Genomic DNA, 27,073 nt, shown 5'->3' with positions numbered 1-27,073 from the left:
TTGTTGGTAACACATTACTGTGCAGTAGAGGAAAGAGAAACATTCTGAAAATAGGAAAAGATGGGTATAAAATCATAAGTATTTTGGGGGAAGCTCAAGGGCAGATGTTATGCCTGATATTACTTTGAATTTCTTAACTAGATACTAGATTTGCAGTGTCTTTTTTTAATGTGGAAGGATGAAAGCGCTTTGAGGAAATTAGGGCCCAGAAAAAAGGTCTTTTCTGCCTCCAGCCTCATGTCAGGGATGACAAAGAGTTGTAAGTTAACCATTATTTTTGTGGAATGAATTACTTTGGTTAATATCTCCTATTTCTTTTTCACTTGTTTAGGTTTAAGAAACATGATTCAAGTGCAGTAATCATCTGGAAATTTGAGAAGAATCAATATCGAGAAAGTAGGTAGACAGTGAATGTTCATGTGTGATGAAATCTATGAAATCTGTCTTTAAACATATCTGAAGGAGGAGGAAATCAATCAGTTTTCAATATAAGGTTATTTGGTTCTGATTCATATTTTTAAAGAACACTTGGGCAACATCAGTATATAAAGTTTGGAAAATGAGAACTTATTAGGAATTTTTTCTGTCAGTAAGCAAACATAACCACTCTTGTTTTGTCATTTTACATTCCTGCTTTCTCATTTTAGAGATTATAAGAATGAGCGCCAAACTTTCTTATATTTTGGCAGTTTTATGATTTTGAAACTTTTTATTTGTTTAGTGGACATACATAATAAGGTGACTGATATGGCTGACTACATTTGCTCTTTCTCTTGCTTTTCATGAAGGTATTCAGGCATCTGTAATAGTCTCATATAATGCTCTTCTGTCACAGCACCCGTCTTCCTTTTCTACACATTAAAAAAAATCAAACTGAAACTAGTGGCTAACAGCTGTTAGCCCAGAACAGAATGGCTTCACAACCATTATCCCTTGTCAAGTCCTTTTTTCTTCAAGTGTGAGTAAACAGATGCCATGCTGTTTCATCCTGGGTGAGTGTGTGTGAACAGAGCGGATTTAAAGGAGGCTGTTGAAGAGCATTCTGCTCCCACTTAAATTTAAGACAAGATTGGAGTCCGGCACCTCACAGATACTATCAGTTGGGCACCGCTTATGATTTGAGAAACGACCTTAGTTGAGCCCTGATAGAGGGGATAGAAATTAGTTCTTCCACTGACCACAACTGTGTGGCAGTAAGTACACAGAGTTGCAGTGTCTTACATAGAATGTCTTAAGCCAGGGGTGGCCAGCTAGCATGTGTGTGTGTGGCATGCAGCAAATTGGGGAGGAGAAGGCAGCACAGCAGCAGACAGGGGAGGAAGCAGAGAGCAAAGCAGCAAAACAGGTAGGGAGTGCAAGGAAGGAAGGAGAAAGCAGAGCAGCCAGTCTGACAGAGAGCATAAGGATGGGAGTAGAAAGCAGAGCAGTGGATCAAGCAAAGGAAGGGTATCAGTGTGGCACGTGGAAAAAGGTACAGGGCTAATTTGTGGCACACCTGCCAGAAAGGTTGTCCCACTGGCCTAAGACATTCAGAGCTTTTTATAGGTGAAAAGTTACGACTTGAATTACACCCAGATACCAGAATGCAGCTGGTGTGGAACTCCAGGCACTGCTAATACGTTAACCTAGTAGGACGTGCCACTTGAAATGCAAGCTGCTGCCTGCTGCATGAGTTTAGGTTCCTGAACTGATTTTAGCCTTTCTTTGAGGTAGAATGCTTTGTGGCAGTTTAGTTTTGACAGACATGATTAAGAGGTCAGCAAGTAAAAGAAAATATCTGTAAGCTACTAGCCCAACACGTGGAAGAAAGCATTTCTTGGCATTGCTGTTATGATCTTTTTAGCAGCTGAAGCTTCAGCAGTTCTCCATCAACTGCCAACACCTTGGCTTTGCCTTGGAACTTAATTTACCTGCTGTTTCAGGCTGGACTGAGAAAGATCCATATGTTAAAGTTTATTGCTCAGCAGCACAGAAATCAAGGCAGCTTGGAGGGACTTAACTGAATTGGTGTCAGTCATTATTCAGAAGATAATCCATATTATGTTCCCATTTTAGCATGACAAACTAGATCATGTGTTACCTCAACAAAATATACATTCAGAAAATTAATTAGAATTTTAAGTTGCAAGGCACCCTAGGAGGAATACCAAGCTCCCTAAGGCTTGTCTTTGTAAGCGTTTTGGGTTTCAGATGAGCCAGGTTCTCAGTCTGGCAAATTTTACTGATTTATTAAATCTTGGTAGATCATAGGTACTGACTATAAAGTAGTCAAATAATTACTGTTTGTTCAACTAAAAACAAAAACAAAAGAAAACAGTGTTGTATATGTTACATTCCTAATCTGAATATTTTTAATACTACTAGCTCTCCACTAGAATTGATCAAATAATCTGAAAAGTTTTACAGACAAAATACTTTTGCCTGTTATTGGCTTGGCACTAGCCACTCACTGACCTCTGTGTTTCTTCTCTCTTTCTTGTCCTATTTTGAATGTAAAGAGACATTAGGAGGAGAAAAAGGGCCAAATTCCAGAGAAATCTTACTTAATAAAATAATTTTAGAGACTGTCATGTGAAACTTCAAAAGTATAATACTAATCATCTTTTACCAGTGGATCACAAGGACAAATCTGTGCCAGATTCTTGGAATAATGTGCTGCTGCTACATAAATTGCTATTTATGTAATTAAAAAAAAAAATCAACATTTAAGATTATATGCAGATACGATATATTTGTGAAAAACACTGACTGTGCTTATTACAAATGATTTCATAATTATTATAGCGAGTGTGGCCTTCATCTGAAGAAGCAGATGTGTTTTTGACTCATTGTTTTTGTAAGCACACGTGACTTATTTGATTACTTGTAATTTGCAAGTGGATTTTTATATTCCTAGTAGAAATACTGTTGAGCAAACAATAATCATATTGATACAACTTTTTTTCAAAGAAGTTTCTAAAATCACTACGTTTGTTATTGACTCACCTCTAACTTTTATAGGTTCGATCAAAATCTTAAAGAAAAATTCTACACGAGGAAAGGAGTGAATCTTTTATGGGAATTCACACAGATCTGCCTTCAGTGACTTCTAGACTGAAATTGGTAAGCAGCCAGGCTGAAAAGTGCAAATCACTTAAGAAGTGGGACAAGCTGTTTAGCACCACCATGCAGGTTCACTGCATCCATCAGTTTACTACTGTTTCTGTTTTATGTCCCCTAAAAAAGCAAAGATTCCTAAGGCTGTCAGAGCCATGACATAGTTTAGTTGTTTTAGGAAAAGGAATATTTGAGGGCTGTCCATAAGAATAGAGTATATGCTCTAAAAAGGTTGTCATAGAAAAGGGGAGATGTTAATCCTCAACACTTGTTTTACATGCTGAGAATTAACACTGTGCTTGGAATGTTATGAAAACATTACCCTGGGGAGTTCACACTCTAAGAGGTACTAACAGAGTTTGAAAAACTCTTTTAGACACCTGCACTTTGTAGATGTGTAAACTAGAGACTAATATGAAGGGAGATCATTGCTGTGGGGCAGTTCTTTGGTGAGAAGCCCAGTCCATCAGCTTCTGGGATGGAATAGTTTTCTTATCAGAGTCTTATTTTTGGATCATCTTTGGGAGCTTAATAATTTGCATCAGTCTGTGGAGAGTGGGAAAATGACACCCTGCCATCTCAACCTCCTGTGACTGACTGCAGAAAAGAGAGACCATTCATTCTTCTGTCTGAGTCTTTTTGCTGTAAGTCTTACTGTGCTTGTATCTGAGCCTCCATTTAGTTTTCTCCTTCCCAGTTTAAATCTGTGCCATTGATACAGTACATAGCTTTCCTAGTCAGTAGCATGAAATTAACACAAATTTATGGATATCCAGGTAGGAAAAGTAGCAATAGAATGCCTAGACTTTGGTCAGCTTTAATTAAACAACAGCTTATGCCCTAGGCCAGTGGTTTTCAACCTTTTTTTCATTTGCGGACTCCTAAAAATATTTTGAATGCAGGTGCCAGACCCCTTCGGAAATTTTGAATGGATGTGTGGGCCTCTTTGAATTTTAAGTGTGGGAATTCACATACTTTTGATCATAGTCAACTTTTTCATAGTTTCATAGTTTTATAGGTCAGGAGGGACCTGATCAGATCATCTAGCCTGACCCCCTGCCACAGGCAGGAATGAATGCTGGGCTCATAAGACCCCAGACAGGTGATTATCCAAACTCTTTTTTAATTTGCCCAAGGTAGGGCCGAGGACCACTTCCCTGGGAAGTTGGTTCCAGATTCTGGCCACCCTAACTGTAAAATATTGCCTCCTGTGCTCTAACCTAAACCTATTCTTCATCAGCTTATTACCATTGTTCCTCATCACCCCAGGTGGTGCTGGGGAGAAAAGGGCTCTTCCTATTTGCTGATGATCTCCCCTGATGAGTTTGTAGGCAGTCACCAGGTCCCCCCTCAGCCTCCTCTTGCTGAGGCTGAATAGGTTCAGGTCCCTCAGTCTCTCCTCATAGCGCCTGTCCTGCTGCCCTCTCACCAAGCAGGTGGCCCTCCTCTGAACTCTCTCCAGGCTGGCCACATCCTTTTTAAAATGCTGTGCCCAGTACTGGACGCAGTACTCCAATTGCAGCCTGACCAACCCTGGGATCCACAGACCATAGGTTGAAAATCACTGTCCTAAGTAACAGCAAAAGCATTAGATCTTGGGCACTTGTTAAGGAGGCTTGGGATTTCTTTAAGTCAGGAATGCAAAATCTATTTGACATTTTCATCACAAAGGAAAGAAACTGAAAAGTTAAGGATCCAGAGAATTAGTTGGGGAATAACCACCCTCAAAAAGGATATTATGAATAAGCAGAGAGCTTCTGAGGAATGAAAAAGAGGATTCAGCAAAGAAAGTGATTTCTTGAGGGTCCAAAAGTCTAAAGCTAAATTGAAATTGTTAGAAATCAAGCCATGGTAGATTTTACCATGTAAAGTAAAGTAAAAGTTATTTAGTCAATAAATAAGAGAACAGGGGAAGAAGTGAGATTGCTAGGCAATTAGTTTGGGGTTAAAATTAAAGATGATTTAGATGCAGTTTAAAAACTAAATGAATACTTATCATCTTTATTGAAAACTGACGTAGTTGAACATGGGGCCAAAGGAAGGAGAGGCAATGTGCATTGAAACAAAAATAACAGCTAAGATGGAAACAGCTCAAAGATTCTAATGTGTTAACTGAGGCAGAGGGTGGGCATGAGGGAATGGAGATCGGATAATATGTGTTCCCAAACTCTAAAAAAAAGAACTGGCATACACAAATGCAAGTCCAGTAGCAAGGATTAAATCTGTCAAAATTATATTATGTCAGTAGCATGTATGATTACAGGATTCTTTGTGAAGTAAAGAATAGTTAAAGATGTGGAGGTAAATAGAAAATGGGAGATTAATTCAAGACTTGTAGAATGATAAGGAACTGGTTAAAAAACAACAATGATGTGTTGTGCTGAAAGAGGGGGACTGTCAAAGTTCAGGGGTGTTGTTAGTGGAGATCCTTAAGGATCAATGCCAGGACACAATCTTAAATATTTTCATTAGTGGTCTAGGCAGAAAAAATACAAGTGTATTGATAAAATTTGCCGTGCTTCAGAGTTGGGAGGCATCATTAGTACAGGAGAATCCAAATACAAGATGACCTTAAACTTGGTATAAGAGAGATGGAATTGATATTCAACCATATTGAAGGCCAGATTGTTCATTTAGAAACCAATGACAATAAATAAGACTAAAAATTGGGAAGGTCATTAGTTAGAAATGACAAAAAAAGACTTATCTGTATTAGTCATTTACAAGAAGACGGTGAGCTGTCAGTGTGAGGTGGCTATTAAAAAAGCAAATATCCTAGTATATACGAGGCACAGTAGAGCTAAGGAACCACTAATGTAGTTATAATTATTAATTGTACAAGATACTGTCAACACATTTGGAATACTGTTTACAATTTTGAACACCTATGTTCAATGAAGATTAATTCAGAAATTAATTAGTGAAGAGAAGGGTTACTAGGTTGAATGAGAAATGGAGAGCCTATCTTATGAGTGGAGAGTAAAAGAGCCTGGCTTGTTTAGTTTAGTAGAACAAAGGCTGAAAGGATCTGAGTGCTCTCTATAAACACATCAGGGAGATAAACACCAGGAGCTGTTAAAGCTAATGGACGGTGTTGGCACAAGAACAAATGTGTATTAGCTGGCCATGAATAAACTTTAGTCGGGGGATTGGAAGCAGGCTTCTAACGACCAGAGGAGTGAGATTCTGGAACAGATAGTAGTTGGGGCAAAAAGCCTAACCATTTTCAAGATGGAATTGGCATTATATGACATGTTGCCTGCTATAGCAAGGGAAGGTACTAGACCCCAGAGGCCCTCTCCAGTTGTTGGGCCTTTTGTGTTTTGTTTTGTTGAAGTTCTTTCTAGTTTGTAGGAAAAGCACCTGAAGGTCAGTGGGTATGATTTTTTTCAATTTCTGGGTATTTAAAATAAGCCTGATTTATATAAAAGGAGTACCCAACCTGTGAATTGTGGAGCCTGTTTTAACACTCTAAGGTCCAAATTGTGGCCTTTAAGGGCAACTGTACTCAGAAGATGTGTGTGCTGTTTATGAAGTGTAATTGTATTCCTGGAACAGTGTTCTCCATTTTTAAACCAACAAATTTTTAATCAGTCTTTATCTTACTTTCTTGACTTGCCTACATTGATTCCCTGCAGTCCCAGGTGCAGCTCTAATATGATCTCGGAAGTGCACTGAACAGCTGCTCAGCACCCACTTAGTTGGCTGCTTGCTGCATCATAGAGAAGAGAGGATTGTTTCTGGCTCCATTGCCCGCACCAGGGAGAAGAGGATAAAAACTTAACTGGCTGTGCCTGAACCCACAACAGTGGTTCTCAACCTTTTTAGACTCAACCTCCATAACTATCTGAAGTCAGTGGCACCTCATTTGGAAAACTAATTTATCTCATTTTTGACTGCAGGGAAATAATAAAGCAGTTCTGTTGTAAGATGCAACAGGTCAGAATGGTGTTGATGTTGTGGATGCCTGTTTGAAATCTCTTGGTTTATTTTGTGAATTATGTAGGTATTTATGCATCTAACAGTGCTAATATTGCATGGCACCTTGCAGCACCTTAAAAGAATCTCATGGTACATGAGGGTGCTGCAACACCCTGGTTGAGCATCACTGGCCTGGGCAAATGTTGCCAGTAAAGAATGGCTTTCTTTCCTTGTATAAATATTTATGGTAGCTCAGGGGAAAGAGAGAAGGTGAGAACCACTCCCTAGTGATGCTTCTTGAGTCTTCACTCCCAGGGGTCTGAACTGGTGCTAGCTGGCAGGGCACCTAGGGTGTCTGTACATGTGAACTCATAGGCCCATTCAGATAAGCATGGCTATGCAGTATGTGGTGCGAATGTCTGCAACACCACATGCCACACATTCAGCTGTTCTCTGTGCTGCAAGGGAGCAGCACAGGGTTTTTTTTTGACCTGTAGATATTCAGGGGTCAAAAAACAGCGCCAAGAAAAAAAGCAGAGTGGCGCACACGAGGGCAGCACACGCTTCTCAAAACTAGAGCCTGGCTGGCCGGAGCCATGCTCCAACTGCCAGCCAGGCTCCAAGCACCAGGATCACCGCTGCTGCAGCCCCAGCAGCAGTGCTGGCCCCAGCCCCCCTAGCCCACCTGGGGTAACCTGCTGCGTGTCAGAGTGTGTTGCACAGGCATTCCCTGGGGACAACTAGCAGCAGCACAAGGTGTCTTGCTGCTGGTTGTCTCTGGGGAACCAAAAGTGTATGCTTGTGTTGACCAGGCCATAAGGTTCCTTTAAGCCCTACTTTTCTCTGAGCTTGTGACGTGCAGGTAGTTCTCGCCACCCCCCCATGTGCAATGCCTGAGTAAAGAAGACTAGGGAAAGAAAGCTGCTTCCAAGTACATATTGTAGACACTTGATCTTCCTGAAATAATCCTTTTGTCCCTTAAGTTGAAAGCAGTGAAAGTGCACATCTGCTGTAGAGCAATGATCTAAACCATTTCAGCAGAAATAATACAGGATCTTCATAACCTGTTCAAGACTTGTGCAAGTTTCTTATTATTCAGATTGAGAGTCCACTTTAGAGGTCACAAGGGAGAAGCAGGAAATGCCTAACAAAACCAACAAGTTTTTGTTCTGTTAATTCACTGGTGTTTTTTAGTCTGACTGAAAGAAGGGGAATTTTGCCTTAGAGACACATATTGTAAGGATAGGACAAGTAGCCTAGGTGGAACAGCTGTATTGAGGGTCAAGAGGTTTTTTAGGGTTTTTTGTTTTTTAACTGAGAACTTGTCATTCTGAAGCAGTTTGAAAAATGCAGGTTGATGAAGGTATCAGATGTAAATACTTGTTTTCTTTCATATTATTATTAGGTTTTTTTTTCTTTCTTTAAAGTGAATTTAGTGCCTGCAAAAGGAACTGGATGAGGGGAGCATAGGAAATAACAATGCAAGTTTCCCTTAGACCACTGTGTCTGTACCTACACATTGACCCTACACATGAGAAGGAAGTCTCCTCAGGTTAGATCAGGGGTGTCAAATATATGGCCCGTGTGCCAGATCCAGCCCACAGAGCCAACGCTGGTGCTGTCGCTGGGTCTGATCAGACCTACATTGGCATGATGCATGCCCATGGACCCCCTCTTCTATTTGCTTACCCTTCTCCAGTATACCCAATCTGGCAGCTGCTCCAACCAGTCTGGGACCTGCGATGTGTGGATCCAGGAGTAACAGGAATGGGCACCATGTCCACTGCAATCTGGTCAGAGCAGCAGCTGTGCTGCATGCAGTGGTCACCGTGGCCAGACTGTACCACGTGGCATTTTCTCTGGGACACGTGCTGCACACCGTGCCTGCTTCAGCTATTATGGCACCCACACTGTGGCACTGGCAAGCACCATATGCACCATGAGCCCTGGACTGGTTGGAACAGGCACCGTGGGCAGCCCAGTCCCAGTGCTGCCAGGGCTGGTGCTTCATGTGGCATAGTCCAGCCAGGGCAGCCAGTGTGTGCAATGTGGCTGCCACTCCAACCAGACTGATCTGCATGTGGTGCCTGTTCCCACTAGGGCTGTGAGAAACTTTGGTAGCTGATTTGATTTGGAGGAGATTTGACCCTTATTCAGGGACCAAATCTCCGAATCCAAATCAAATTGGGAGACCAAGTAAAAGCTCTGAATAGATTCAAAGCATCCAAATCAATTTGGAAAAGATTTAGCTGATTCAGAGATTCGACCATAGACTAAACAGGCAGCTGACAGATGCCTCCAGCTGGTAAGTCTGTTGGGGTTGAGGGAGGGATTGGGGCTGGGACAAGTTGCCCAGCTGGGGAATGGGATGCGGGCGTGGCAGCACTGGGAGTGGGAGTTCTGTCCTGCTGCCACTTTCCCAGCTGGGGAGGTGGGCAGGACGTGGACGCAGCTTGTTCTGGGTGGGGGAGGGGGGGGGCAAGCAGCGGCACGGCAGAGCCTCTGCTCCCAGTGCTGATGCAGGCACAGCAGTGCTGGGAGCAGGAGCTATGCCCTGCAGAGCTCCCGCAGCTCCCCCCACTGGGGCAGAGGCAGGCACAGCCGGGCAAGCCACAGGAGAAGCCCCCATGTTTGCTCTGCCTGGCCCCATCCTCTGCCCTGCCCAGCCTCCGACACTGAAGAAAAAAAAAAAAAAGCCTGGCATTCACTGGCTGCAGCAGGGGCTGTGGGGACTCTGGGGTCTGCTGGCAGAGCCCCCCCAACCCCCTGCTCTGTGATCACCGCCCCCCACCTGGCCCCAGCTTCCCAGCAATTAAAACAAAAAACAAAAACCCCCGCAACTCACCGGCTGCAGGAGTGGTGATTGGGGCCTCTGGACACTCGCAAAGCCTCCCTGCGCAGTGGGGGCAGCAGGGATTCCCCTTCTCCCCCCTCCCCACCCCCCCCCGCACCCACATAGCAGGTGCCCTTTGGTGGCGCCGTATGCTTTCTGGAAGCTGGGGTGGTTCTCTGTGTCAGCCAGAGCCCGGCGGCACTCACCCCAGTGGCCCTAGCTCCCAGGCAGTGCATGGCACCCTGCCGAGCCACACTGCACCTGTGCCATGCAGGTGCTAGACAGAGGGGGACAATCCCCGCTGTCTCCCACTGCCCCGCGCTATGCAGGGGGGGATCTGCCATGAGTGCCCAGAGTCCCCAACAGCTGCTCCTGCATCTGGTGAGTGCCAGGCTTTTTTTTTTTTTTAAGTGCTGGGACTTGGCTGGAGCTGGTTGGAAGATGGGGCCAGGCAGAGCAGCCATGGGGGCTTCTCCTGTGGCTCCCCCTACGTGGGGAGAGGCAGGCACAGCCGGAGGAGTCGCCCAATCCGAGTCTCCAGATCAGTGCCGAATCTTCCGAAGCTGATTCGGCCAAATCGATTCAGGACAGTGATCTGAATCTCTGAATTGAATCACTGTCCTCCAAATCGGCTGAATCTGAATCAAATACTTCCATATTGGTACAGGCCTAGTTGCCACCACTCCAGGATCCATGCCACATTAGGGTTCCAGACCTATTGAAGCAGTTGTTGGATCAAGTATGCCGAAAGACAGGGAAGGGGAGGGTGGTCTATGGGCCCAGTCCAGCTTGTGGACTAGCCCCCTGGAACTCGTCTGGCCTTTGGGGCTGAATGAGTGTGACACTAATGGATTAGAAGTTACATCAGTTTCCTTGACCTAGTGTCCTCCTTGTCTATCTCTTTTTGTGCAGGCATGGCTTCAGCTTTACCCCTTCCACCAGGCAGCAAGGTTACTAAATAGGTTAGCACTGTAGTACCGGATCCATTTGTGGATCCCAAGTGATTTAGAAGCCCAGGTCAAGAATCCATGGAAAATGTGATCCTAAATTACATAGATGCATCACAGAATTTTCATCAAATTCATATTGGCTATATGGTATTTTATTTTCTAAATTGCATTTAATACATGAGAACATATTTGTGTGTTTAAATGTTTGCAAAATCAGGTTCTTAGACTGTCTTAGTTGTTTGGACAGCACTTACTACATTGTGGGAGGTACCAGAATACAAATAATAAATGCTTTCTAGTGCATCCACTCAGCTGCATGGAATGGAAGAGGGAACAAAAGATAAAAACTGATTTATGGTGATTCTCAAAAGGAAGAACAGCTAACACTTGTCAGCAGCAACGTGTTTATGGCCTGGTGCTATATAAGCTGCTGTTTCTATTTACAAAGGGTCATCTGTATATGTGGTATGGAAAATGTTCCTAGGAATTCCTACTAGAGGGAGATGACTGCTCTTACTAGGCATTGTTGTAAATGATGTTGACTGTAGCATACACTATTTTTCTTCCTGGTTTAGTAATTTGTAGAACAGAGGCAAGACTAGGCCAACAGTCTTCAGAACTATATTTGAAGTAGGTATGAAAGCAAAGCCCATGAGAAATATATATATTATTTTAGATGAAGACTCACCAAAATGATTAAATATGATTTGTCAATAACTGAACAGCTCACTGATCATGACAAATAATTAGAAACAGCATAGGAAAATTTCAGAATTTATTTCATAATCCCACATCACAGTAACCAAGCATAATGTTTCTCATGGAGTCTCAGTTGTGCCTAGTGAGAAGGTAGTGTTTCAGTTCAGTCTGCAATAGTGTTGCCATGTGTATCTGATACAGTCTTGCTCCCTTTTGGTTTAAATTAGGATTTATTTGGGTCTAATCTCTAGAAATCTCATGCTTTTTTCAGTTTGATGTCTCTTCGTTAGGTATGCTAAACATTAAAGATTTGTAAATTTTGATACTCCAAAAATGATTTACACTGTAATAAAAATAGAGATTATTATTAGTTTTTCGAATTATGTTTATTTTCCCCCTAGAAGAAATCATTATATTTGTCCTGTTAATACTTTCAATCAGCTATCAGCTTTTTTGTTGGGGGAAATATTTCTAGGTAACTTTGTACTGTAGCCTTTGATATCAGCTTCTGAATTCTGAATCCATACAGAAAAAGAATACTGTATTATTGTATTGTGGTGGGGGGAGGATTTGTTAAATGCTATACTTTCCGTGTGTGTATGTTTACTGTGTTGATTTCAGATTGTGGATTAACTGGTTACTACAGAGGCAAACTAACCTCTCCAAAAGTTATAAACCTTAAGCACATTAGAGCTATTCTAGTGCCACATCCAGTACTGTGGAGATTCCCCCAGCAGCGAAGTAGGTATCATTCAGCTGCATAAAAGGGGGTTGGTTTGGCTGAAAAGGCCTGTTGAGTAAGAGATCTCACTCTCAATCTGAAAAGCTAGATTCTAGCTTTCAAGGATTTCCCTGGGTAGTCCTGCACAGTATGGCAGAGCAGAATCTGGAGATCTGTTGCCATATGGATAGGAACAGACACTGAAAGTGTCCCTGGACAAGTTGCGTGTGTGTTTGTCCCAGAACAGAAATATCCTGGGATTGGCATTTATACACATTGCCCTTCTAGTGAGCAGTTGAATGCACTGCTGCATTTCTGCTGTTGATTCAGTGATGCATACCCAGGATAACTGCTCAGATGTGCTTTGTGATGTCCTGAGATACTCTGTTAGGACTTCTTATCCCAAGAACCTTTTTAGGATCTGTCCCAGGACAAGAGGCGTGGATGTCTGAGTGATTGTGCTTTGTCCCAAGATTAAAAAACCCCCACAAAAACAAAATGTTTAATCCTGGGATAAATGTTAGATCTGTTTGTAGCCTAAGAGTCCTTTTGGCCTTTTGTCAGCAGTGGAAATTTCTGTCACCCTGAGGGTATATTAGCTATTTGACTGAAGTAGTCTCTGAAGAGAGATTCTGCAGCTGCCTAGTTGTACTGGATGTTTGGAGCAGCAAAAGGATTCCTTTTTGCCGTTCTGGATATACCTGCCTAACATACTATTCAACCAGAAATGTGTAACAACTAGATGTCTTCTGTGTCTGTCCTGAAAAAAATGAGGGATGTGCCATGAACTGGTAGAAGCTGAGGATGGGAGCGTCTGTTGGTAGAGATGGAAACACTTACTCTGCATTGCTTCCTTTCTCACTCAGAGCCTTGTAACTTACAGGAAGAGCAAACTTATAATGTTGTGACTTAGTTTTAAATTAGTTTGAAGTTTAACTGGAGATAATTTTAAACAAATTTATCATTACTACTTCGTAATATTCCTTCAGAGATACTAGTAATCATTTGGTCACAGACAGTATATTTTCCATTCCCTTGTAAGAGAAGAATGACACAGCTGAATTTCCTTGGTTAATAGTTTTCAACCAAGAGTTGACATGAATTAAAAAAAAAAAAAAAAAAAAAGCAGTAGCAAGAAACTCATGGGTGAGTCATAGAAGTGGGTGTGTTTCTGTAGAGCAGGCTTTCATAACCAATCCACTAATCAGTCACCAGCGGCCAAAGAACAGAAAACCCCAGCACAAGTCGTCTGGCAGAAAGGTACACAATGCAGCTTCCCAGCATGGATTACAACTGAGCTGCTTTCTTTAGGAGTACAACAGAAGTGAGTATGCTAGCACCAGTGACAGTACTTGCTTTTTATATGGATTTTCTCATTTGTTTAATTTTAAATAAGTTTCGAATTCAGGACAAACTAGGCATTTGTTCAATATAACATTTCTCTGGGAACTATATCTTATTTAACTGAAATGTGTGATTTACACATGTGGTGTTAAATAGGCAGTTAAAGATATTTACTTATCGAATCAGTACTTTGAATTCAAATATGATGAAAACAGATGGGTTTATGATGTACAACATTTTCACATGAGTAGCATTGCTAGAGGATACGAATTTTTTTCAGTGACCCTGACCTGTGCAGTTAAGATGACATTTCAAACAAACTAGAGATAATAGTAGCTGTACTACAAATACTTAGAAGTATTTAATTATATTTTAAATTAGGAATGTGGTTAAATCAAATTGCTCTAAGTTCTAGTTATTTTGTGTATAATACATTTTCAGTGACTGTTAAATCATGGTAAGACTTAAAATTGGCCAGTGGGACAGAAACTCGTGTCTTTAAGCTACTTGCTCTGGGAGGTAATAACAATGATATGCATGAGTTGGGAAAGTGTTCCGTTTTTAATTGAAAATCATCAGATTGTGGTTATAAATCTTATGTTACCACTTACCTATTTTTATAGTCTTTAAAGAGTAGTTGCTAAATGCTACGGGTGTTGGGGGAAGAGAGACTTTTGTTATTGTCTGAAGTGTTGTATAAGGATTTCTGATAGAATTCAAGGTGGGCTATTGATAGTTGGTTTAAACATTACAACATGGAAAAATAATGGCAAAATGATATATCATTTTGACCTGGTTGTTAATGATTTTTAACTTTTATGTTCTCTTCCTCTTCAAAACCTCAAGCTTTAAAGGCTGTATCCAGGCATAGGAACTTTTGTGGGCTCACTTACTAGATTCACATTGATGGAAGGATTACAATTACTATCTAAGAGTATAAAATTAGACATGATGCCACTAAGCAGAAAATGATAAGTTTTGTATTGCAGTCCTCCACATAATTACTTGAAGATGGTGAAGAACATTATATAACTAACAATAGGGAAAGGTATAGGAGAGGAAGGGAGATTTAAAAACTTGGATGCATTGTATTCTAATACTCCTTGATTTGAGCCAAACACCTAGAAAATCAGTTATAAACTTGAGAGAGTATTTCTTATTAAAGAGAATTAGGTGACATCTTCAGCTAGCTTATGTTTAATCTATTTAAATCACCTGGCATCCCTTTACCCTTCCCAGACAATTATTTTTCCTTAAATTCCTTGTTTGAAGTCTGGGCAGTAAGAGGGTATATTTGACCCTCATTTTCAATCCTAGCTGCAGACTTGCTAGTAAGACGCATGTTGTCAATTAGAAAATAGCCATAAATACTACACAGTAGATTGCTGCATCTGTGCCAGAGGAAATGAACTCAGCTGAATCTAAGGAGTTTCCATAATGAAGTAAGAGTACATACGTTGGGGATATTCCTTGGGTGTGTGATATTTATTAATAAACAGTGAATGCCTATTCCTAAAGTTCCTAAACTATTCCTAAAAATAAACACTGAAATAATTCAGTTTGAATTTGCTTATATTTTTTCTTATTTTGCTGAGTCCCTTTAAAGATTTACATATCATGTGAATCATATTTATTACTTAATTTCTAGGTTGATTGGTTCAAGATTTGGTTTTTTTCCCATGGATTTTTCTGCAGAAAGGAATTATTTGGACCTTTAGTAACAGGACTGGAGCAAATATGTTTGATTCATTCATATATTGATTTGTAAGAAAAGAACCTAATTGTAACTTTTATGGAAACACATAAGCTGATATAAAAAAGATCTTTGAAAAAAAATCTTTTTTTAGGATGACTGAGACAAATGACTTTTTTTTAATACCAATTGTCATAAAATAGCTTGTGACATTGTAATCACACTTTTTTCCTTTGGGCTGGCTGAATTACTGTCTCTGTGTTCTGGTCTATTAATTTTTTTATGTGAGATAAGTTGGAGCTAGATAAATTATTCTGCATAGCTTTTGCTAAAGTTATTCTTTGGTACCGGTGCTAGCAAGTCAGGCCTGCTACAGGTCTGCCACAAAGATGGTTGAATTTCAATGGGAAGTGACAAGCAGCATGTATGCTTCTGAAGGAATAGCCTTAGACAAATGTATTCATAGTAGATCTGGTGATGATCCAGTCTTAACCAAATCTGTCAATTCAGAGATAGTAAGTACCCTATGGCTGGAAAATAGCAAATGTAATGCCTATTGTCAAAAAAAGGGAGAAAGAATGATCCAGGCCAAAGGTATCAAACTCATCCAGCTGTGTGGGCTAGATACAGCATGCAGCGCCTGTCTGGTACAGGTACCACATGCAGCACATGCCTCAGACTGGCCCTGCATGCAGCGCATATGCTCGGTCCAGCCCTATGCCCTGCATGAAGCGTGCACCAGACTGACTCAGCACATCATTAGGTAGGGACAATTTGAGATGTACAGGCAGCACCATGGGCCAGGTGATAGGGCTCCGCGGGTCTTATCTTTGACCCCCTTGATCCAGGCAATTACAAGCCTATTAGCTTGACTTTGGCAGTAGGTGAGATCTTAGAACATATACTAAAGCAAAGGATAGTTAAGAAATGGAAAGAAACAAAATGGGAAAAATGCCATTTCTGAGGCATTGGGAGGGTCAGCCATGGCCAAGGTTAAGGGCATGTACCATGGTCTTGCCAATTGCCCAGTTTTGGGGTCAGGAATGTTTCTGTTTTCCCTAGTTGTAATCGTCACAGACAGGTTTTTTTCTGCCTCCTTCAGTTATGTGATGCATGGCCCTTGTCCTAAGATCTTCTTAGGATATAGTCCACAGCTACTTCCCTGTCATTGCAATGGTAGGGCATTGGCAGTGCCCTCATCTGCCCTTTTACCAGTGGTATGTTATAAGATGTTCTTGGTGGTTTAGGATATTGTTCCTTGTAGTTGTAGCTGAGGGTTTGATGTACTGTAGGGAGTCTAGGGGAATCTAATCTGTAATTCTGTTCATGCGCTTGCAACCTGAGGGAACACAGATAATTAACATATTATTTCACGTAGGTTTTCGCTGGGTGCTGCTCATGTTGAAGGATTAGAGATTTTTTTTCCCTGTGTGCAGCATATATCTAGCATGATGAATCACTTTATTTTGATAATGTCTTGATAAAAGGGATTGCACTATAATCTGCTACTTCCTTGATGCTTTAAGTGTTGTTCTTTTGACATATGTTTTGTCTTTGGCTACTAGCTTAAAAAATGGAAATTTCTTTTAAAATGTGAACTCTAGAGTTTTGCAAAATCAGCCACATAAATTATTGAACATTAATTCCATAAAATGTCTACATTATAGGCTGAAAGGAACCATTGTGATAATCTAATCTGATCTCGTGTAGCACAGAACATAGAATTTCCCTAAATTAAATCTTTCAGAACAAGATCGTATCTTTTTGAAAATCATTCAATTTTTATTTCAAAATTTCCCATAATAGAGAATAAAACCATCCTTGATATGATGTTCAAATGGGTAATTTTTATTTCAGTATTCATAAAGTAATGCCATATTTCTAATGCAGTTTGTCTAGTTTCTATTTCAAGGTATTGAATTTAGTTATTCCTTGAGGAGCACTACATTTTGTTGGAGTGCTTGCCCCTCCTTGATTACTGCTGGGGCCAGGTATGTGTGCATTCCATGTACTTGAGACAAGAGAGTTATTGATATCAGTGCCTGCTTGGTCAATGCATGCACTTGGATTTATTTTGCACATTGTACAGACGATTAAAGAAGGGAGAGGGGGGAAGAGTTGTAGGACCAATGCTGTTCTTTTTTCACTACCCTTGGTTTGTGACACTGCCAGTGTCTGACCTTAGCTTAGTTCCTTAGGGTCTTATTTTATAGATTATTAATATTTAGTTTCAGGAATTGCATTATCAGTCAGCACCATTTTCCATTAAACAATAATCACAATACGTGTCTTTGACCATTCACATGCAGTAAATTTATTGTGTCCAGCATTGGCACGTACCTCCACAATGGCCCTCTTTTAAACCAAAAGGTAGCCCTCCCTGGGAAATGCAGCATGCTGGCATTTGCATGGCGGGGTATGGTAATTTTGTCTAAAGGAGGTTTATGACCCTCAGAAGCATAAAATCTGTCAGTTTTTGTCCCAAAGAACAAATATAGTAGTTTCATAGTAGTTTGGGGTCAGAAGGGACCTGAACAGATCATCTAGTCTAACCCGTGCCACTGGCAGGAGCACACGCTGGGATCACACAACCCCAGACAGGTGTTCGTCCAACTTCTTTTTTAATTTACCCAAGGCAGGAGCGAGGACCACTTCCCTAGGAAGTTGGTTCCAGATCCTAGCCACCCTGACAGTGAAATAGTGCCTCCTAATCTCTAACCTGAACCTGTTCTCCAGCAGCTTCTGGCCATTGTACTTTGTCACCCCAGGTGCTGCTGTGGGGAATAGGGCCCTTCCTATTTGCAGCTGATCTCCCCTAACGAGTTTGTAGGCAGCCATCAAATCCCCCCTCAGCCCCCGCTTGCTGAGGTTGAACAGGTTCAGGTCCCTCAGCCTCTCCTCATAGGGCCTGCCAAGCGGGCGGCCCTCCTCTGAACCCTCTCAAGGCAGGCCACATCCTTCTTCAAGTGCGGTGCCCAGAACTGGATGCAGTACTCCAATTGTGGCCTGACCAATGTCACATAGAGGGGGAGGATCACCTCTCTGGACTGGCTTGAGATGCATCTTTGGATGCACGACGAGGTGCGGTTGGCTTTGCTGGCTGCGGTCTGGCATTGGTGGCTCATGTTCATCTTGGAGTCAATAATGACTCCAAGATCCCTTTCCGCCTCTGTGCTTTCAAGACGGGAACTCCCCAGCCTGTATGTATGCTGTGGATTTCTTCTCCCAAGGTGCAGCACCCTGCATTTATCTACATTGAAGCCCATCCTTTTACCATCCACCCACTTCTGTAGTCTGTCTAAATCTAATTGCAGCCTCTCCCTTGGAGCGTGCCTACCTCTCCTCACATCTTGGTGTCATCGGCAAACTTGGACAACGTGTTTTCCACCCCCTCGTCCAAGTCGCTGATGAAGATGTTGAACAGTGTAGGCCACAGGACCGAGCCCTGGGGGACCCCACTATTCACATTCCACCAGGTCGAGTACAACCCATCCACCACCACTCTCTGGGTATGCCCCATCAGCAAATTTTGACCCATCCAACTGTGTAGGCATCAATACCACAGTCGCTCAATTTATTAATGAGGATGGGGTGAGAGACAGTGTCAAAGGCCTTCTTAAAGTCCAGAAAGACTACGTCCATGGCGACACCAGCATCCAAATTATAAATTTGGCTGATGATGTTTTAAATGAGCCCATTGATGTCTTTGGAATTGGTGTCTGCCTCATTAAATTGCCATATCAGCAGATCCACCTACATTAACAAGACAGTAGCTGGCAATCTCAGCAGCTGCTTTTTCAAGGATCATGAATGAGAGCTCCATAACACAGTGATGCCATCTGTAGTCCTTTGCCAGCCATCTGGATATGTTTGCAACCAAAAAGAAGCGTCCAGATTTTGCTCCAGGGAAGGTTGGAACATAGTTCAAAATGGTGGCAGGGGTGCTTTAACTAAAACACCCCTGCTGCCATTTTGAAATGTGGGCCACTGGATACATGAGTTGTTGCAGCACACTGGAGTGTTCTTATTAGAACACTCCAGCGAACTCATTTAATCAAGTCTGCTCCAATGAGTTCTAATCAGAATGTGTCAGAGCATACGTAAAAGTGCCCAGTCAGAATCCTTAAAGGACTTGTGAGAGTCTTCCCAACAAAACTGAAGCATCTTCCATTGTGGATCTCAGATTAGTAATCACAAGCCTGATGAACCCTCTCTGTGAGCCATTATCCTCACGCAGGCTTGAAGTGTTGCTGTAGCCATGATGATCTAGGAAATGTAAGACAGGCAAGTTATTTGTGCTGTCTCTTATTGGCCCAGCTACATTGTTGGAATTGATGTTGGAAAAGCTTTCAGGCACAAAGTACAAAGGGGACCTGAGGCAGGGTATTCTGTGCATGAAAGCTTGTCCAGCATTTTCCAACTGTACAGTCTGTCCAGTAAAAATAGCACACAAATGACTACCGTCATGCTCATTATTTGGCTTCTCTGCAAAGGTGGCCTTCTTACAGCCACAATATCAAGTAAGATAATGAGGGAATTAGGAGTCCTTATGTCAGTCCTCTCTTGTGTTCAGTTTTATCATGAAATAGGTTTCCTTGAATGGAACACAACTTCTCCCAAGAATTTCTGAATCCCATGTTAATCAATAGGGCTGTGCGAAGCTTCAGGTGCTGATTCAATCTGGAGGAGATTCGGATGCCAAATCTCCGAGTCTGAATTGAATCAGGGGACCAATTAAAAGGTCCAAATCAATTCAAAGCTTTCCAAATTGATTTGGAAAAGATTCGGAGAGCTTTGATGATTCAGGCAGTCCCTGCTCGCTGTCGCAGGGAGCTGGACCCGGACTCCGAGCTGGTAAATAGGGGGCAGGGGTGGGGAGGCTGGAGGAGCAGGGAGGGGACCATGGGAGGGGACCCCTGCCAGGCCCCATCCCTTGCCTGCATCCCCTGTCTGCTCCCCCAGCCCTCCCCCATGGCTGCCCCCTTGCCCCAGCTCCTGGCCCTTTAAAAAAAAAAAAAAGCCCCCACTCAACAGGAATCCCCACTGCCCTCCATGGCCCCATGCTGCATGGGGGGGGCTCTGCCACAAGCCCCCTGACCCCCACCTGCTCCCCTAACCCTCTTTACCCACCCCCCCCATGGCTGATCCACCTGCCTCAGCTCTGGCCCTTTAAGAAAAAAAGAAAAAAACCCCAAAAACCGCACTCACTGACTGCTGCAGTGGCCTGGGGGCTTCTGGGGCTCATGCAGAGCCCCCCCCACACACAGTAGGGGGCAATGGCGATCATCCCCCCACTGGGCAGCAGTTGGTGAACGGGGGCTTTTTTTTCAAAGACCCAGGAGCTGGGATGGGCGGGGCAGCCATGGGGGAGTTGGGGGAGTGGGCGGGGGTCAGGGGGCTTGTAGAGTCCCCATGCAGTGGGAGGCAGTGGGGATCCCACCCCCCTCTGCTTTGTAGCACCCAGTGAGTGGGGGTTTATTTTTTTCCAAAGAGCCGGGAGCTGGGGCGGGCAGGGCAGCCATTGACAGTGGGCAGGAGATGGGGCCTGTGTTATTCAGGGATTTGACTGATTTGGCAGCAGCCAAATCTCTGAATCGGAGTCAGCTGAATCAATTTGGGACAGTGATTTAGATCACCGAATCTTATCCTGCCCCCCGAATTGGCCGAATCAGAATCCGAAGCGAATACTAGCCGCTTCGCACAGGCCTATTAATCAGTCCATTCATTTCCTTGCATTTCTTCCAATATCACATACCAACCATGAAGAAATGAAGTTATATTTCTTACGTCTAAAAAGATCCTTGACCATTTATTTGCAAAAATAGTGACCTTTTAAGATCTCCTAGACTTTTTATCCCTTTTTGTAAGGGAATAAAAAATGTTGCAGTTCCCATGTACAGACTTGATAGCTTCTCCTTTGCTGTGAACTAATTAAGACATCAGTGGCTTCCTTTGGACATGCTCTATCCTTGATTATATGGTAGGCAGCAACCAGGAATTTCCATTCAGACCTTTATAAAGCATTCTATCTTAATCTAGGTGTCTGCTTCAGATGCCTCATTCAGGATGGCAGTCCTCTAGACAGCATCAGAGTATCCACCCCAGATGATGGGAATCCTGTACTCACATATACATAGGCAAATTTATTTAAAGAAGAAAGAAAACTTAGTTTTGTGTTGTTACTTTTTCAATAACAGGAGTAACATTGAGATTCATAGAAGTTAGGGGCTGGAAGGGACCTCAGGTTCAGTTTCCTGCTCAAGGCAGGAAAGACTGCTGTGGTCAGATGACCCCAGCGAGGTGTGCATCCAGTCACCTTTTAAAGATCCCCAGGGAAGGTAACTGTACCACCCCTGTGGGGTGGCGGAGGGGGAGTCTGTTCCAGACTCTGGACACACAAACGGTAAAGAAGTTTTTCCTAATGTCTAATCTGAAGTGATCCTCTATCAGTTTATGACCATTATTCCTAGTCTTCCCTTGAGGTGCCTTGGTGAACAGGTGTTCTCTTAGCCCCTGATGTTCACCCCTTATATACTTATAGGCTGCCACCAAGTCCCTTCTGAGTCTTCTCTTCACCAGGCTGAACAGTCCCACGCTCCTCAGACTCTCCTCATATGATCTGTTCTCCAGACCTCCTTTGGATTCTTTCCAGCTGCGGCCTCACCAACGCTGAGTAGAGCGGGAGGATGCCATCCTTAGTCTTGCTTGTGATGCTTTGGTTGTGCATGCCAGAGTGTTGTTCGCTTTGCCAGCAGTGGCATTGCACTGGTGTTGTCTCTGTGCATTCCTCTACCAACGCTCCTTTCCCTTTGGCTTCAGATTCTATTATGCTTTAAAGGATGGGTGATGGAGAAGAAACTGGAGCAGCATTTGGTTCTACTCCGATCTTTTTACCCATTGTATAGTGTACAGGGATAGGTAGAGCAAGTCCATGGACCAAGTAGGTCCTGCTGTCAAAGCTTCTCTACTTCTGCAGGTATGTGGGGTATATGTGCACCCCACAGTATATATAAAGCGACACTGCCTTAAAGAATGCCAGTTACTGTGTATGTCAGTAATTCTTTAAGAAGTTTCCCAGGTAGCCACTTACAGATTGTTATCAGATCATTCCTTTGCCTTTTCGTAATCAAAGCAAAGCAAAATCTTTAAATTAATTTCCCTCCTGTCTTGGATCTTCCCTTATGCCCAAAGGACCTAACCTTATTTCACAGATAATATCCCAAATTCTGATGCCTATTCCATCTGCTGTCTTCCCTGCCACACATGGGTTTGTGTAACTGAGCTCCTTTTGATCTGGAGTTCCAGTTAAATTCCTTACCCATATAGGTGAAGAAGCATGTGTTATGTACAACGAGCTTCAGGAAGAGCCCTTATATTTTATTCCTCAGAACAAGAGTTTTATCCCTCTTCTGTCTCTGAAGTCCCAAAGGTACTTAAGTACTGTGCAAATAATGCAGATTATTTTATAAAAGGGACATCAGCAACTTTAACAAAAATCAAGTCTGTGGCCTTAACACCTGCCCTTTAGTCTCCTGACTGATTTCGGAGGTTTTACAATCATACTGTTTGATTTAAAAAACAAAACAAAAAAACACTTTCAGCAGAGGAGACTAATTTCTTAGTAAGGGGGAACGATAAAAGAATCTTTGGGATGGTTGGGTACACAGTGTAATAGGAGTTGTGGTTAGTAAGTATTTATCAGAAGCAGAGTTTAAAGCAGAGAAATGTAACTCAGAATTAATATGCATGAGATTTGACTGGGGAAGTGAAAGGAAATACTGCTGTGTTTGTTCTTAATATTCAGTATAATGTTCTTACTTGCTATTTCAGTGAAGTGGAAGATGAATTTTCCAGTTAAACACAATTCCTTTATTAAACTAAATATAGATTTATTTTGCAGCACTATAGGTGATGCCCATCAGCTTTTCCATTATTATTCTCTTATTTTAAGTGCCTCTTATATTTCATTCTTTAGAACATTTTTAAGCAGTATTTAGGCAGAAAATCTAGTTTAATGTACCTTTTTAAGGTTCAGAATAAACCAGCAGTTTCAGGCATTCTTGCTTCTAGCTTTGGTTTATTTTTTTATGATATTTATTTTCAAAGAAGAGTCTTATACTCACTGTTAATCCACAGTTATCATCTCTGTGTAGTGGGGAAGTACCATCACTGTAATCCTGTTGAGGTAGATCACAGTAACAACGCAAGCCCTGGCTCTCTCCTAAAGGGGTAGGAAGCAGCATTTTAAAGTGTCTGGATATATGTGAACATGATTGAGGCCTCCCTAGATTAATAATTCACTTGCTTGAGCTGTTATGTTCCCTTGAGAAATGTTTCTTTAAACGCCTGCTCTCACCCTAAGGGGTGGTAGATACATGAAAGGGAATGAAGAAAGGAGCATGAAAGGGATGTAAATGTAGTTATTAATGTTTGTGACCAATTCCCTCTATTAGCCCTAGCCTCCTCTTGGTTTCTCAGCTGCTTCTGCTACAGCCTACAGGCATCATATCTCAATGGGCCAGGACACCTTTGTCTGTCCACCTGCTCCGCAGTTAAGGCCATGTCTACACTAAAGAGCTCTGCTTCCATAGTATGCTTTCCCAGTGAAAGTGCTTTTAATTTAGGCACAGATTATATTGGCAAAGTTGTCCTTTTAACCAGCATAGCCTATTCTACTACCACTCTCCTACATGTTAGGGACTATAGTTAGGGACCTACCAATTCACAGCTAAAGTGGGCTGCTCAGCAGCTCGTTTAATCTTGCAGGTTCCCCCACGCCCCCATCCAGGTTGCTGTTTGGCTGGGGGTCCCCGGTAACTCTGCTGCTTGGTGCTGACTGGCTGAGAGACAAAAATGGTGCCATGTTTAAAACCATGGTTTTTGCCTCCCTGCTGATCAAGAGCAAGGTGGGGGGCAACCAGAAGATTAAAGGAGCTGGCACTCAGCCCACTTCTGCTGTGAATTTGGTAGGTCCCTAACTATAGTGCTAAAAGTGCAGTTCCCTAGGCAGCACTGTCCCTGTAGTGTGTGCTGCTTCTGGCACAGTTGCATCAGTTGGGGACCAGCTGATTTATCTCCTCAGTTACCTGCACATGTATTAGGTTTTGAACTTATCATGTGTGGACCGCTAGGGATGCAAGGGTTCTTGGCAATCCCCATTCACGGACTAGCTTGACTGGGTGCCTCATGTTTCATTCAGATCTCTTGTTTGAACTACGGAAGCATTTTTTCTTCTGAAAGAAATACGAGTTGTCAACAGGTTTTTCCTAGGCCCTTTGTCAAAATATTGTAATGTGATTTCTGGTTGCAGGATTTCTTAATGAGTTGTGGGCAGGGAACAAATTGCCCAGGATAATTTTAAATCTCTGTATGGACCTGTGCCTGCCTGCTAGCCTGTAGTAGCTTTAATAGAGGTCAGTTTGCTTGGTTATACGGTAGTAGAGCTTTGCCAGGGAGAGACTGAAGAGGCTGAAGTTACAATTTGAGCTCTACAGAGTTTCATCAAGTTATACCTGAGCTAAACAGGGTGCAGACATGGAGAGAGCTAATTGGCAAAAAGTGATGTGCCATTGAAATACCACATTTCTTATTCCAGACGCTATTGTGACAGGCAGTTATGTGATGGTGCATTACCTTTGGTTGTAAATTCATGTGTGGGACATGTACACGTCATCACTTTTTATCTTTATGCAGTTGTTGGGGGGAGGGATGATATTAAATGCATTGTGATTTAAAGGGATAACAAATGTACACATTTTATTCTGATCAATTTAAACAGAAATCCAAATGGACATTTCTGTTGGTAAACTAATACTTGAGCCAGGCCTTGTGCAGAATTTGACCAAAAAAACCCACAAACTAATCGTATGCATTTGTTTTGTTCTGGTTTGTTTTTTAAGGACTGCAGGTTGGCTTTATATATACTGGAACACCAAGCAAGATAAGTTAACTCAAGCCTCATGTAAACAATGCATTTGAGTATGAATCCCAGGTAGCTTTGGAAGTGAAAGTAGTTCTGTTATCTCTGGCTGGAAGCTAAACGTGATGACGGCCTGGTCTATGGTGGAGAAGTTAAAAATGGAGAAGAGGCGCTCCAGAGAAGACAGGACTGCAGAACAGGATACCGGTGACTGCAGTGCTGAGTCTGAGGAATGGACAAGCTCAGAAAGCGAGCCTGAGCAACTGGGCAGGAGCAGCAGCAACACTCAGTGGAGAGAGGAGACTTCCACTAAACCACACAGGCAGCTTTGCCGCTCCCCATGTCTTGATCGCCCAAGTTTCTCACAGAGCAGTATCCTACAAGACTTGAAGCTGGAAGAAAGCAAAACAAACCTGGATAAGGAATACCAGGCTAAAATGGATTTTGCTTTAAAGCTCGGGTATGCTGGAGATCAGATTCAGGCTGTGTTGAGTAAATTGGGAGCAGATGCTCTCATCAATGACATTTTGGCAGAGCTTGTGAGACTTGGCAACAAGAGCGAGTCAGAGGGTCAAGGCAGTGCTAGCAGTAGCACTGGTACTCTAGTGCCAAGGGGTCCTTGTCCAAAGGAGATTGCAAGTCCTGAACTGTCACTTGAAGATGAAGTGGTCGATAACAGTGACAACTTAAGACCAATTGTCATTGACGGAAGTAATGTGGCTATGAGGTAGGCTTCAGCATTAGCATTTCTTAAAGAATCAAACATTCTTATTTCTAAAACTCAACTTCAGCTGTTATCTTTTGAAATATATTCAAATTAAAGGTAAATGGTTCTGTTTAAAATTAAGTCTCTTGAGACCAAAAATCAACATTTTAAATATATTGATATTCTTTCTTTTTTGCAATGCATTGCCCACAAGCCCTGTGACTGCTTAGACAATTGAGGCTGTCAGTTATATTTATTTTAAAAGAAGCACAATAGCCATGACACATAACTAACTCACCATGTGATTTTTTTTTTTCTCCTGAGAGGATCTGTCTGCATTTGGTCTTGTTAAACTCTTAAACAAGACAAAGTTCCTTAGCTAATCTCATAGTTTGCTTTTTGAACTGAATAATTTCAGAAAATTCAGTTTTCTTATAGAGCACCTTTGTAAGTTTTGTATTTTGAAATGTATTATAAAAATCTAAAGGTATGTTTTTGATAAAGGTTTTTCTGCTTTTCAGTTGTTTGAAAGGATCCTCAGGGTGAACTTACAAACAACATTCCCAAACATCACAGCTTACCACTTGTTTCCCTTCACACTTTCCTTTCTCACTATGATGACATCTTCAAATTCAACTTTACTGCTATTAATAATGCAGAAGCTGGGAAAGAATACACCCCTGAGCTTCTTGCAGCACATTTCATAAGTGATATTGTCATGTCAGTTTGAGAAAGGAGATGCCCAGCAACAAGTCAGTGCAATAAGCTGCTATATATATATACAGTTTTTTAAGATGCACAAAAGAAACTTTTTTTTTTTCAGTTTTCACTCTCACTTAGAGCTGTTGTGCAGAACCGTTTGTGGTCTGTGATTCTACTGCTTGGATATTTGATACAGAATCTAATCTGTTCCATTAAGAATATGACCAAGATAAAAAAATGGAAATTAATTATCATTGATGAACATTTTAACAGACACATTTGATGTTGTGCTTGTCCCACAATACAAAATAACTTCCTAGGTTTTATGGGTGCTAGAAGTATCAGTTGTCTCATTGTTCTAGAAGGCCACTTTTCCAGTGTATTTATATATTAAGTACAACATTTTTACACAATAGGAAATATAGAGGGAAAAGTAAAAATTGAATTTCTTATTGAAATATATATTATATTCACTGGTACTTTTTTTAA

The 27,073-nt window shown here is 42.0% G+C and overlaps 1 protein-coding gene across 5 annotated transcripts in view; it reads left to right on the top strand.

Annotated features, from left to right (window-relative positions):
• Window positions 1-27,073, top strand: part of ZC3H12B (zinc finger CCCH-type containing 12B) — a 93,531-nt gene that overhangs the window by 51,775 nt on the left and 14,683 nt on the right. For 4 of the 5 annotated variants that reach the window (XM_059732780.1, XM_059732779.1, XM_059732778.1 and 1 more), the window contains 3 exons: window positions 332-396; window positions 3,001-3,102; window positions 25,157-25,903. In XM_059732780.1, coding sequence (XP_059588763.1) covers window positions 25,302-25,903 — 602 coding nt within the window. In that variant the 5' untranslated portion in view covers window positions 332-396; window positions 3,001-3,102; window positions 25,157-25,301. Of the gene's footprint in view, window positions 1-331; window positions 397-3,000; window positions 3,103-9,754; window positions 13,545-25,156; window positions 25,904-27,073 lie in introns of those variants that run through there. The other variant, XM_014607254.3, reaches the window with a different exon arrangement.

Source organism: Alligator mississippiensis, chromosome 8 (genome assembly GCF_030867095.1).
Source record: "Alligator mississippiensis isolate rAllMis1 chromosome 8, rAllMis1, whole genome shotgun sequence".
Classification (NCBI taxonomy): Eukaryota; Metazoa; Chordata; order Crocodylia; family Alligatoridae; genus Alligator; species Alligator mississippiensis.
This window is presented reverse-complemented; position numbering and strand designations above follow the sequence as displayed.